Genomic DNA, 13044 nt, shown 5'->3' on the forward strand with positions numbered 1-13044 from the left:
TATCAAAAGCAAGAAGTTACTATACCCAAATTTGTACGTTAGGCAAATTGCATAATAATTGCCACCAATGCAAAGAAGAGGATTAAGCACCTGGCAAGGATTTCTGAAGCATAGCCTCCAATGAGACGGCCAAGGAAGTTCCATATGCTCATCATGGAAACAAAAACATTGGAGTTTGCATAGCCCTGGGATTGGCTCATTTGTCCCATGTTGTCAATGGCCGTCAACCCTGTCCCGGCTCCACAGACCAGGGCAAAAAACAGCAGCCAGAAATCTGCCTTAACAAAAGCCTGAGCTAGTGTGAAATCTTCTCCTCTTCTGGGACCCTTTTTCCTCTTCACCCTCACTGCACCCTCCGCCACAGCGAACAAGATCCGGTTTCGAATCTCAGTGATTTTCTTCTTTCTGATGGGCTCCGGAAGAAGGTCAATCTCAGTGGGCTTCTCATCCTCCAGTTCACTGAAACCCACTGAACCAGTAAAGCTTCCTGCCCGGCTCCCAGCCCCAAAATGGTGGTGCCCCAAATCCTTGCTTGTGAAACCCACGTCTGATGCTAAAACTTGATCCTGAGGCAGGCTCAGAAGAGGGGCTACAATATCCTTGTTTTCGTCAACCACACGGGGTGTAATGGAAGTCCTAAATTCATTAGGGCTTTTGTTGCTAACTACAGGTTTATTTGTCCGCACGAACCATGACACAAGGGGAGTGGCAAGAGGGAGAACTATAAGAAACAGTAAGATTATGGTGATTATCAAACTCACGGAGAAGCTTACTGTGACAAGGTCCTGCACTATCAAAACCCCCATAAGATATGCAGCCAAGACCAGGCAATCTGCATAGATGAAGGTGAACCCTATCGACTCCGAGCGAGAGCTGTCCCCTGACTTAGCTTTGATAGGATGGATAATGAACATCACAAAGCAAGCCACCATGGTAGGGCCTACTGCAACGATGAAGAGGTAAGAGGCTTGGTCTGGAGCGAAAAAGGTTGTGTAGATCTGGGTGAAAATGGCTCCACATAGCCCTGTGAAGCCCTTGAGCAGGCCTACAACATGCCCTCTGCTCTTGGGGAAGTTGCGCACATTGGTCACCAGTGCAGCAGTGTTGAAGTAAGTCTCCCCATTTGTGCCGATGAAGATAAGAAGACAGACCTAGGGGGGTAAATAACAGTTAAAAAGGTAAGATAAGTATGACCACTGCATATATGCAACCTACATTAACATGCTGGAACACACAACATAGATGACATTACAGTTAATCACAGTCATGCGAGCCATTGAGATCCATTTATCTGAGGCCATGACAAAATGCACAGGTAATGCCAGTAATGGGGATGGCCAAGTTTGTAGTCAATGATGATGACCAAATGCATAGATTGGCGAGATAGGGAAGCTAAAATCCACAATTTACGGCCAATGAGGTGGTAGCTCAAGTGGTGATGTGTTTGTCTTGGGACTGGGAGGTCCCGGGTTCAAAGTTCTAGGTGCTCCCTCAGTGGCATCACCTACGGGAGGAAAAAAGAGCACCTATGGGCGGTGAAAAAGTGTAACTATGGGAGGATCTTGGGCCTAAGGCCAGTCGAGAAAAAAAAAATCCACACTTTACGGCAACTAAGGATAGAATGCATGGTTGATGCCAGCTATGAGGATGGCATAATGGGACTGCTAATGTGTGCATAGATTGGTGGCAAAGGTGAAATACATGGGATTGGAAATTTCCGGCAAAGATTTGCTTACATTGGACCATTTGGCGATTCCCCAATGCTCGAAAATGCACTTCTTATCACCCATGGTGATAGGAAATGCACGGATTTGCAAGCAATAAGGAATGAAAAATTCATGGAATATATGGCAATGCCAGGATGCATAACTATCCATGGTGTATATGGCATTAACAAGATGTGGAGTTATGGAAACGGGACGGGGAATGGCAAACGCATGGTGTTTCTGGCAATGACAAAGCTGTGGAGATATGGCAATGGGTAGGGTACAGATATGGCACCGGCAAGAAAAGATGAGGGATGCACAAAATTGGTGTGAGCTGTAGGGGCTGCATGGGGTTGTGGCGATGGGAAGATGCACCAACTCATAGGAATGCATCGGTGTGTGTGCGGCCGAGGCAAGATGCACCGCATCAACGAGCTGTGGGGATGTGAAAATTTGCGAGCTATGGTGATCAAAACATGGAAAGAGGATACATACCATTGGTGCAAACTAGATGATAAATTGCAGAACAAGCTATGGTCAGTTTGAGTAAAGTGCTTACCGCCCAGAAAGGGAGGGTGGAGACCCTTTCAGTGACGATGAGCCAGAGCCAGCCATAGCCGATGAGGTTCTGGAGGGCGCCGATGACGAAGAGGCACCAGGTGGGTAGAATCTCGCAGAGGCTGCCGGAGATGAGGCCCACGGAGTCGCCGATGTCCTTGGCGTTGCCCAGGATGTTGATCTGCTGCTGGTTGTAGCCCAGCGCGCTCTTTACCAAGGGAGAGTAGCTACCGAAGGCATATCCTATACCCGCACATGCCTGCACCCAGAAGGACGCCACCAGCACCAGCCACCGACTGCGCCAAAGGCTCCCCATCAGAGAGGCGAATGTGGGGATTCCGCCCTCGACCGCCGATGATGATGATGATGATGATGGCATCGGCATACTTGAAGATGGTGTTATTTTCTCAGAGAAAACAAACCTGCGGTCGAATATTGCACCACCGCTGCTGCTGTTCTGCTGCTAGCTGGTGCTTCTGGTGGCGCTCTTCCGCGGCTGCTGGTTGCTGCTAAAACCCGCTTCAAATTTCTAAGAATACCAGTTAAGAATCGACCCAAATGCAGGAAGAAGAAGGAGATCAGACTCTCCCTTCATAGCATGATGGAGATGGAGATCGAGTGGCGAGTTAATGCATCCAAACCTTGCTCCATTGCTGTCGCTTAAGCTTCAAGACAAGAATCGTCGTAGTTATATAAATTAACCGCCCAGAAAAGAAAAACTAGCAGCAGCTGTATACCATGTTATTTCAATGTTTGGAAGAAACTCACTCGCATACCACACCAAGTGATGAAATGCATGGGAGGAGAGAATACCTGTCTTTGCTTGCACAAATCGTGAAGGCCAAAATGACAAGTTGGGTTTGTAGAGAGGAAAAAAGCACCATGTACTCCTCAAGTCCGACAAGAGTAATAGATCCTTACAAGAGTGTGGATCATGTGTCGTTCTCCTATAGCATCAATGACAAAGTGTTTATTTTTGAAGGTGGTAGAGGCCTTCCACGTACAATTTGACTTTTCGTAGAAGTATAAGTATCTGATAAATATTGCTAGAGAAGTGTTTCAACAAAAAATTGCCTTTCATAGTGAAAGCTAGATAATTTCAAACCTTGCACATGAAGGGTTAATTATCTAACCTTGCACATGAAGGGTTGTTTATATATATATATATTTCAAGCTTAGTAATTAGTAATTATAAATTGTTTTATTTCCAAGTGGCAGCCTGGCACCAGCTTAACCATTAACGTTGGATGCAAGTTGCAAGCCTTATCTCGATTCCCAAGTTCCAACTTTGGTAATTGCCATTTCGTGGTTGTATTTCCAATTTCCCGAATCCCATTGATTCCCACCTCGAGTCCCGACTCCTGACTCGACTCCCCTTCTGACTGTGGGCATTGGGTGCTGGTTCGCTAGCATCTTCAAAGGTTTCAAGCGTTTCAAGAGGTTTCAAGCATTTCAAGCTCATTTACACAGGTAAGCCAAGCCATTTTAGCATTTTAAAATTATATTCATCAAGCATCTTAGGTTATGTTATCGTTCAATCGCATTTGCAACAGCTATTAGCGATCGTAGTTCATCATAGGAATCGGGATAGCAATGAATTAGGGCGCTTGGAGGAGTACTGTCCTTTTCTCAGCCATTCTGAGTGTTTTCGTCTCTTTTTAGACCTCCTCCATAAGATACCACCTAGTGCCCATGCACGATACCCTGTAGGTTGCAAATCACCACACACAGATAGAGTGATGCCCCAAACAACTCAACGACACCTGCGAGGCTGCCAGTGATTCACCACTGCTCCAAACCAGCCTGCAATATCATACTGTTGTGTAAGCAATAAGTCCACTATATAATTATTGCATCTGGGTGATTAATCCAGCTCTAAACTGTAGTTAAATAGCTACTCGGCTCATTATCAAAATCCAACATTAGCTCGCCGCGATTAATTTTAGTTATTGCATTGAGAAAATTATAAGACTGCTAATGGGAGAAATCGGTGTATATAACCCTAGCGAGTTGGGCATGGAGACTTCTTTCCAAAGAGTGTAGTAAGACCGGCCTACGCGTTGCAGGAGCTGCTGGGCTTGAGGAAACTTCCTTGCATAGCCATTTTCATGATTTAAAGCTTTTTAAGGCTACAAAGATCTTTAGTCCAAGGGACTATCCACTTGATCTGCGCGGTTGCTTTTCCATGGGATCCATTTGGATAAAGGCCTTGTTGGAAAAATTTGGATGTTTAGTAAATGCTGATGTATGCAAGACAGAGTATGAAGATTTCATGATTAAGTTAAAGAGAACATGCCCTGGACAGAGTATGCATATGGCTTGGCAATTTTGTGGACATGATGTTGAATGGGATCAAGCTTTTGGTGAGATGAAAAAGCTATGGCGTGCATGCTTGGTTATTGTGGCAAGCACAGTTAATTGTGAGAGAGGTTTCTCAAAGATGAATCGTATCAAGTAGTCTAATGATCGTAACAGACTATCCTTGGAAACTTCGAATAAGCTCATGTTTCTCTCATACAATGGTGAAAAAGATGCATTAGAGGTGGATTGGGATGCAATATATATCACATGGGATGCTCTAAAAGCCCATCGCAATGTCAATGTGATGACAATTGAATAGTGCAAAGAAGGTAGCTTTTCATTATTCATGACTTGTTTGTTGATGTGTGGTTATTATTCATGACATTGATGGCCATATGAGCTTTTGGTGATGATTTATTGTATTGAAACATTTGTGATATTTTACTTCCATGATTTGGTTTCTAAGATTCTAGATTATGTTGGACTTGCATGATGGTGAGTTTATGGATTGATGATTTGATGATGTACAATTCATGAGATTTCCTGGTTGTATTTTAAGTACGTTTGCTTAAAAATACAATCTTTATGTTAGATGTAATCTTTTTAAGTATATTGTTGATTGTATTTTATCTAGAAAGACAATATTTATGTTAGATGCAATAGTTTTAAGTATTGTTGGTTGTATTTTACCTAGAAAGGTAACTTTAATGTCAAGCCATCTCTCGAAGGGCAAAGAAAAAAAATTACCTTTCTTGGAGAAGGGCAACTTAAAAAGAGACCTTCCTTTGGTTGTGCAGACACTGTGTGTGCTGCAAAGAGGTCTCAAAGTTGCCATTGGGTGTATGTATGCAAAGTAAGGTCACTGGTTGTGACAATTTGGGTGCAGTAGTATAGTACCACTTGTAGAGAATACAATAGTTTGTGCAGGTCAAGAAAGAGTGTTGTTGTTGGTAAATTTGTGTTGCAGAAAAGATATCAAATGATGGAATAAACCAAATTGTTGCAGAGCAGCTTGACAAGAACAACTTCCATGCTTGGAGGTTTAGATTGACCAATTTCCTTATGGGAAAAGGTTACTGTTGGGACTACATTGAAGGTGAACATGAGGAGGCACCGGAGATACCGGAGATTAATCCGACTGGTGTAGATATAAAAGAGTTCAAGGAGCAAGGAAAGTCATGTATTAGCTTTCTATTAGCATACAAGACACTATGATTGGTTTGGGTATATACAGGATGCCAAGTCAGCTAAGGAGGCATGGGACACCTTGGTGAAGCGGTATGAAACCAACACCAAGGTACGAAAGATTGAGTTGAAGAATGAGCTTCATATTGTGGAGAAGAAGAATATGTCCGTGAATAATTATGCTTTGAAGATCAAGGGCATTGTGGAATCCCTTGCATCAATTGGTGTTTCTATGGATGATGATGATAAGGTGGAAGTGTGTCTACGTGGTCTCGGGCCACAATACAAGGCGTTTAAGACGTCTATTCAGACTCAGGAGAGCATTCCTAACTTCACAGATTTGGTGTCAATGTTGATCATTGAAGAGAAGAACTTGGGTGAAGATCAACAGTCTTCACAAATCAAAAATAGTTCAGAGTAGCAAGCCTTCTACACAAGTTCAGGCAGAGGACGAGGTAGAGGTCGTGGATGTGGCCAAGGTGGTGGCCGAATAGGTAATCAGAAACATGGTCAGCAGCGGCAACAGTCCCAGGATTCACAACAACAACATTCAGGTGGAAGAGGCCAGTTTAGAGGTAGGGGGAGTCGAGGTGTGGTAATTGGCGAAGGAAGCACAATGATACACGAGGTTGTTTTTATTGTGGTAAGCATGGGCATGTGCAGGCAGATTGCTATAAGAAGCAGAGTGATGCAAAATGAAAAAGTGCAGCAAAACAACTATGCATCCTCTAGCAGAAATAATGAGGATAATGAGAGGTTATTTGTTATGCAACATGTGCTTAATGTTGTGTCTGGAAATGATGTAGCAGCATGTAAGGATGTATGGTATGTTGATTCAGGTGCTTCGAACCACATGACAAGTCACGGTGAGTGGTTTAAGGAAATGAAGAATCTTGAAAGACAAGGTTCTATTGAAACAGGGGATGACACTACTCATCCAATTGCCCATGTTGGAGATGTGCCATTGTCTATGCAGGATGGTAAAGTGAAGTACCTTGTAGATGTACTTCACGTTCCAAACATTACAAAGAATCTGGTTTCTATTGGCCAGACAATTGAGCAGGGTTTGCAGGTTTGGTTTAACCCTGATGGCTGTTATGTAGAAGACTTCAAAGATATTAGTGCAGGTTGGTTGTTGGAAAAGGCAACAGAGTGGGCAGAATGCTTACATTGAATGTGAATATGCCTGAAGTGAGTGCTGCAATGTTTGCAAATGGTTCAGGAGTTGTTACAGATACAAACATTTGGCATAAGAGAATTGGGCATGTCAATGTGCAAAGAATGAAGATATACATAAAGTTTGTGAGCATGTCAATTTGGAAAGCAAACAAAACATGTATTTCCACATGACAGAAATGTGAGCAGGAATGTGCTAGATGTTGTGGATTTAGATGTATGGGTTCCTATGAAGACTATGTCTATGGGTGGCTACAGGTACTACATAACATTCATTGATGACTACACAAGGAAAGTGTGGGTGTACTTCATGAAGGAGAAGAGTGAAGTGTTAACTCATTTTTAGAATTTCAGAGTTATGGATGAAAAACAGACAGGAAAGCATGTGAAGTGCCTAAGGTTAGATGGAGGGGGAGAATTCTTCTCCAATGAGTTCTCTGAATTCTTGCAAAATAATGTCATAATTTACATGAGCATTGATGGTGGCTGAGAAGAATATGCCACATAGCTGTGTCTACAGTAATTTATATCATGAGCAAGACTCCTAATGAAGCCATACATGATGTAACGCCAGAGGAGAAGCTTACTGGCAAGAAACCTGATTCGTCTCACTTGAAAGTTTTTGGATGTATTGCATATGTGCATGTGCTAGATGAGTTACGTACCAAGCTAGATCCAAAAGTAGAAAAATGTGTGTTTATTGGGTATTCCCTTGAAAAAAAGGGATATAGATATTATAATCCTGTTACACGTGAATTGAGGGTAAGCAGAGATGCTGTATTATTTGATGAGATGAGTAGCTGGTATGCTGCTGAAGAAGAAGAATTTTCAACCTCTCACCTTGTGTGCTCTCTTCTAGGGTTTGTGTGAGTGTGTGTGTGCTTGCAAGAGCTCAAGCTCTCTTCTCCCCTGCATCTTTTCATTTTCTCTAAGATGATTCTTAAAGGTCAAAAGATATTTCATGAAAACATTACTTATGCATGTGGTGTGCTACTAAATGATTAATGATAGTGTCCAAGTACATCTTCTTGATCAACAATAAGTGGTGGTTCTTCATAGATTAAATGTGTAGGAAGTGGTCATTTGAAAAGGCTTCAACAAGCTAAAGTGAAAGGAATTGTGGATGTTCCAGTGTGATGACAAATCTAGTTGATAAGAAAGGTTATTAATTTTAATAATAACCTTGAATGATCCATAATACATGGGTGCCAATTTCTCATCTAGATGCTTCTCCTACACACTTGAGCCTTCTTTTCAAGAGAACATAATAATTAATATATCTTTTCTCTTCTTATTTGCTTGTTTAGCATATTTCTCTTGAGATTGACATTTTCTTGTCGTACTTTTTGGAATATACCATCAAAATCTTATACAAAGTCATCAGCTACTACTGAGATTCTATGAGAAATGCATGTAGTCAAAATGGGTAAAGCTACTGAGTCATCAGATTATTTATGGGAAGGCAATGTAAGCAATTTTTTCAATGAACTTCCTATAGTAGTATAGCTACATTAGCCCCAAGAATGATCATTACTCATGTGAATCACATGGTCTAGGCCAATTGACAATTATTTCAATCTTCTTTGGGTTAACTTGTATATTCAGATTCTCCCCAAAAAAGTTATATATTTAAGATGAATACGGTTGTTTTTAGAATATACATGAAAACTTTTTAAGATTTTTTAAATGAATATAGCTAATTTTCAATGTTACATTGCCTGCTTGCTCATTGGTTTGGCGGCTATTTTCTCTCTCTTCTAAAAGGCCCTCCAAATGACCTCTGAAATGTTCTAATGCATCGATGTAGTCAAACAACGAGCAATTTTCCCAAACGTAAAACAATCGACCATTGAAACTATGGTCTTATTTAAATCTTCTCTTCAAACTCCTTGGTAATGTCATGCCAAATATTATCCCACTCGGTTAACCTCTATATAGTTGACTTAATGATGTGAAGAGGAACTGCAAGAGTATACATATTGCTTTCACACATACTACTTACTACCCTATCTAATGCTCTCATGGCCAAGGTATACCCTATATGCTACAAAGATCATAAGATCATCAAGATGCTAATTCTCAGAACCTAGCTGACAATAAGATCATTAAGGGAAATAATTCATGGCTTTTCCTCCTTTGTACATAGTGAAGGCCTTTATTTAAATGAAAAATTGCCCTAAGGGAGGCCATGCCGATGCGAACTCCTAGAGGGCATTTTTTAATTTAAATAGTTGCCTCCTCTTGTAGGGTTTTGGAAATGAAAAATGGTTAAGGCTTTGATGCTCCATAAGCCTTCAACATATGGAGAAGCGTTTCATAATGGATAATCTCAGATTTTGTAACCATAATGGAGAAGTGTCTCATAATGGATAATCTTAGAAATCCAAGAGGAGACGAAATTTAATTTTATAAAAATCCCTCAAGGAAGCCATGTTGGCGCAGCCTCCTTGAGAGCTTTTTTTTTTGGGGAAAATACTTACCCTAAAGAACTAGCAAAACAGACATTGACTAGTAAACCCTAGCAGGGCAATAATTTAATTTTAAAAAATAATCCCTCAAGGAGGCCACATTGGCTTTATTTTTTTGGACAATATTCACACAGAACGTCCTCTACTTCCCAATAATTTAATTTAAAAAAAACTCTCAAGGAGGTCGCGCCTCCTTTGAGGGTTTTTTTTTGGGACAATATTCATTTGATCTCAGCATACATTCACAGATTCGAAAAAAGAACGAACGAGAGAAGGAGATGAGTTGCATAGAGAACATCTCCTGCTTCCAATAATTTAATTTAAAAAAAGCCCTAAAGCGAGGCAGTAGATGTGAGCAGCATCTTGTCACCCTACATCGATGCCAGCCTTTCCACATACGTCTTTAACTTGTCGCTTGTCACGTATTGGTCCTTGAGCCATGCATCGAGATGGTGATGATGGTGGACTATAAGCAATTGGAGCATTTCAAGCAGTGTTCGAAAAAAACCCGGGTATAGTGTAATTTGCACTTGCAGATTTATAAAATTACCTTCAAATCTGAAACTTAAGGGTACAAAAACCTGCAGATTTTGAGGGGTTGTAGAACAAAAACCTTCAAAATTTGAAAATTTTCTTTATAAATAATTTCACAATTTTTAGATGAAGGTTTTTTACTTTTTGGGAAAATAGTTTTTTTCGAACACTGATTTCAAGGTGAGAAGCTTGCATGGAGGCCTTCTTTGTAGAGGTCGTGTTTACAACATCACCATCTACACATGTGCCTTGTCTGTAGCTCCCTACCGACTTTTGGCATCCAGCTTGAGCTCCACATCACTTATTAATTGCGAGAGATCTTTGTTGTCTTTTTGCACTCCTCGTCTCACTGCAAGCTTATGCAAGTCATGGGCCTCATGGCTATTCTTTGGGAAGGTTTTCTATTGTTGATGAGCTTTTTTTGGGAGTCGTTAAGGTTTTCTATTGTCCATGCACTCAAATATTGAGTACCCTCCATGGTACCAAGTCTATATAAAATTAAAACCATTTCTTGACCATTCGTTAAGGTTTATGAGTTATTTGGGTGTGTCGTTTAGGTTTTCTATTATCGATGGGTTCAAAGATTGAGGACCTTACATTGTGCCAAGTCTCTATATAAAATATATCCTAACCTTTCGACAAAATTCCTCCAACCCTAGTGTCTAAGCTAGGCACTACCGGGGGGATCTCCGTATTCTCATAGCATGTTTAGTACACAAAGCAAGGCCTTAGAAAAAGAGTAATCCATTACAGTGGAGTATTGATTTCCAACAATGGATATGAGAGGGATGTAAAGTGTTGAGCAAAAACATAGCTCCCCAAAATGAAGCAAGGAGAATACAAAACACAACTAGTAACCAAGAAGGGGAAAATAAAGTAGCTTCTCCTCATATAGGGAGCCTTATAACATAGATAATCTATTATAGTAATAGTGACGAGGGTGGAGTATTGACTTCCAGCAAATGAAGATGGGAGGGATGTAAAGCGTTGAGAAAAAACACAATTTTTCAAAATGAAGCATGATGGAAACAATAAGCACCCAGAGAAGGGTCACAAAAAACACAACTAGTAGCCAAGAAAGTAAGCTAAAAGATGAAGCAGTTAGAAAGTAAGCTAGAAGATAAAGCAGTAGAAATAAATAACACCTAAAATTTTTACATGGAAATTGTTAAGATACTGACATCAGATAGTGTGGCAAACATGCAAGACATCATACTATCTCATGTATCTTGATTAAGGGGGGTCACAACAAGGAGATGTTTGTCACACATATGAGCACACTAAAGCTAACACTCTCTCTATAAAAATCCATGGTACCTTCACTAATGCAAGTGGATTAAGCTAATCACATGTTAATGATGAGTGATTACACTAAGCTAAGGTGGATGGTTTCTAATTACACCCACGATGATGTGTATGTGCAATAGACTCAAATCAATTAGGTTCTAAGATAAATTAGCTTGGACTCATAGAGAGACTTGAGGTATGTGCAAGTGCTTGTACTTTTCATTTCTTGGAAATGACCCCTTTTAGATGGGTAGAGTGCATCTTTGTTTTTTCCATGCACATTGGATAGTCCAGTTTGCCGTATGGCTTCATGCTCACCTACTCACTCTCCCTGCCTCGATAATGCATGCACAACGGTGTTAGGATTGCTTCCTTTGAATTCTTTCTCGTTTTCCAAGAGGGAGAAGACACATCCATCAAATGTTGGCTCTGAAATATTCTTCAAGGTTGTGACAAGTGCATTATATTATTCCTTTGGCATGCTTTTTAAAATTATGCAACTGCATCTTTATCTCCAATGTTAGCATCTATGCCATCTAATTGGGTCATGATGCTTTTCAGTTTACTGATAAACTGAGCCAGACTCATTAACATTCATTTGTAGACCATATAATTCAATCTTTAAGTGAATTTCTTGGTTCTTTTCCTTAGCTGCAAACATGAGATTCAATGTATTCCATGCATTCTTTGTGTGTTCCTTAGAGTCAATGTGATTAAGACTAGTACCCATGTGCAAACCAATAAAGTGACAATGCTTGCTCTTCTTTTTCAACCCACCCTTCACTTAGTTCATTTGTCACATTTTCCTTAATGATTTTCAACAATTTCTTATGTATTAGAAGGTACTTTATCTATGTAGTCCAGGTGTGGAACCCTTGCCCATTGAACTTCTCTACATGCAAAGTGATGCTTGTTAATGTTGCCATAATAAGAAGGTCTTACCAATGAGCTTATGATGCTTCAATTGGCATTGTCTTTTCTCGTACAACTTGGCAAATGTGGGTTCTTTAAACAAGATGAATTGCAAGTAGTGCGTGTGCTTCTAATTTTTAATTTTTTGCTTCTAGAGCTTCCTGAGGATAGTCCCAATGCAAATTCAATGCTTTTGATGTGTAAACCCACTAAATGCAACCCTAATTGCTCAATTGTATCCCTAATTGTACTTCTTAATTATATGATTAGTACCTAATATTGTTCATAGGCTAAAAACTTGAAGTCTTCAATTGAGTTAATTGAAGAGAAATTTGATGGGGCTTTTTGTATAGCCTTATTGCTCTTAATTGAGGAGCAAGGGATAGAGCCCAAGAATTAGCTCAAAACATGCAAAAATCACCGAGATTTAGTAGAAAGGCCTCGACTGATAATGTGCTTGTGGCTCAATCAACGGATCATTTGACATGAGTCTTGGGTTGTGGATAGCTAATAGCATTGCTAAACATCCCCTAAGAGAAATTAGGCCAATTATGAGTAGTGAGGGAGAATGGACAAGAAGAAGAAAATTGGTATTTTTTCTTGCGATTGATTGGGATCGATTCAGGCTGAATCCTTGCAGGTGTAGCTTAGCAATAGCATGAATAATGTGCTCCTAAAAGGTTTTGGCCAATGGAAGAGAGTAATTAGCTCTGAAAATTTGGGCCACAAGAGGTAAGAAGAGGATAAGTGGGATTAGTGGAGCGAATGGGGTATTGGTGCTAATTAGCTCTGCAAATTTGGGCCACAAAGAGGTGAGAAGAGGATAAGATGGGATTAGCAGAGCGAATGGGGTATTGGTGCTAATATAAGTTGAGATTAATGCAATGGAGGACTAGAGAAGCCCTTGGGATAAGAGG

General features: G+C 40.5%; 1 protein-coding gene across 2 annotated transcripts in view; it reads right to left on the minus strand.

The window, feature by feature from the left end:
* LOC147616638 (protein NUCLEAR FUSION DEFECTIVE 4-like) overlaps positions 1 to 3206 on the minus strand; it is a 4172-nt gene extending 966 nt beyond the window's left edge. Inside the window, exons 1-3 of one of the 2 annotated variants that reach the window (XM_086777695.1) lie at positions 3078 to 3206; positions 2266 to 2929; positions 91 to 1151 (exon numbers count right to left, since the gene is read on the minus strand). In XM_086777695.1, coding sequence (XP_086633821.1) covers positions 91 to 1151; positions 2266 to 2649 — 1445 coding nt within the window. In that variant the 5' untranslated portion in view covers positions 2650 to 2929; positions 3078 to 3206. The other variant, XM_086777696.1, reaches the window with a different exon arrangement.
* Between the last annotated feature and the right edge of the window lie 9838 nt (positions 3207 to 13044).

The sequence above is a fragment of the Cibotium barometz genome, chromosome 38 (assembly GCF_041138505.1).
Source record: "Cibotium barometz isolate CiBa-2024 chromosome 38, ASM4113850v1, whole genome shotgun sequence".
Taxonomy (NCBI): domain Eukaryota; kingdom Viridiplantae; phylum Streptophyta; class Polypodiopsida; order Cyatheales; family Cibotiaceae; genus Cibotium; species Cibotium barometz.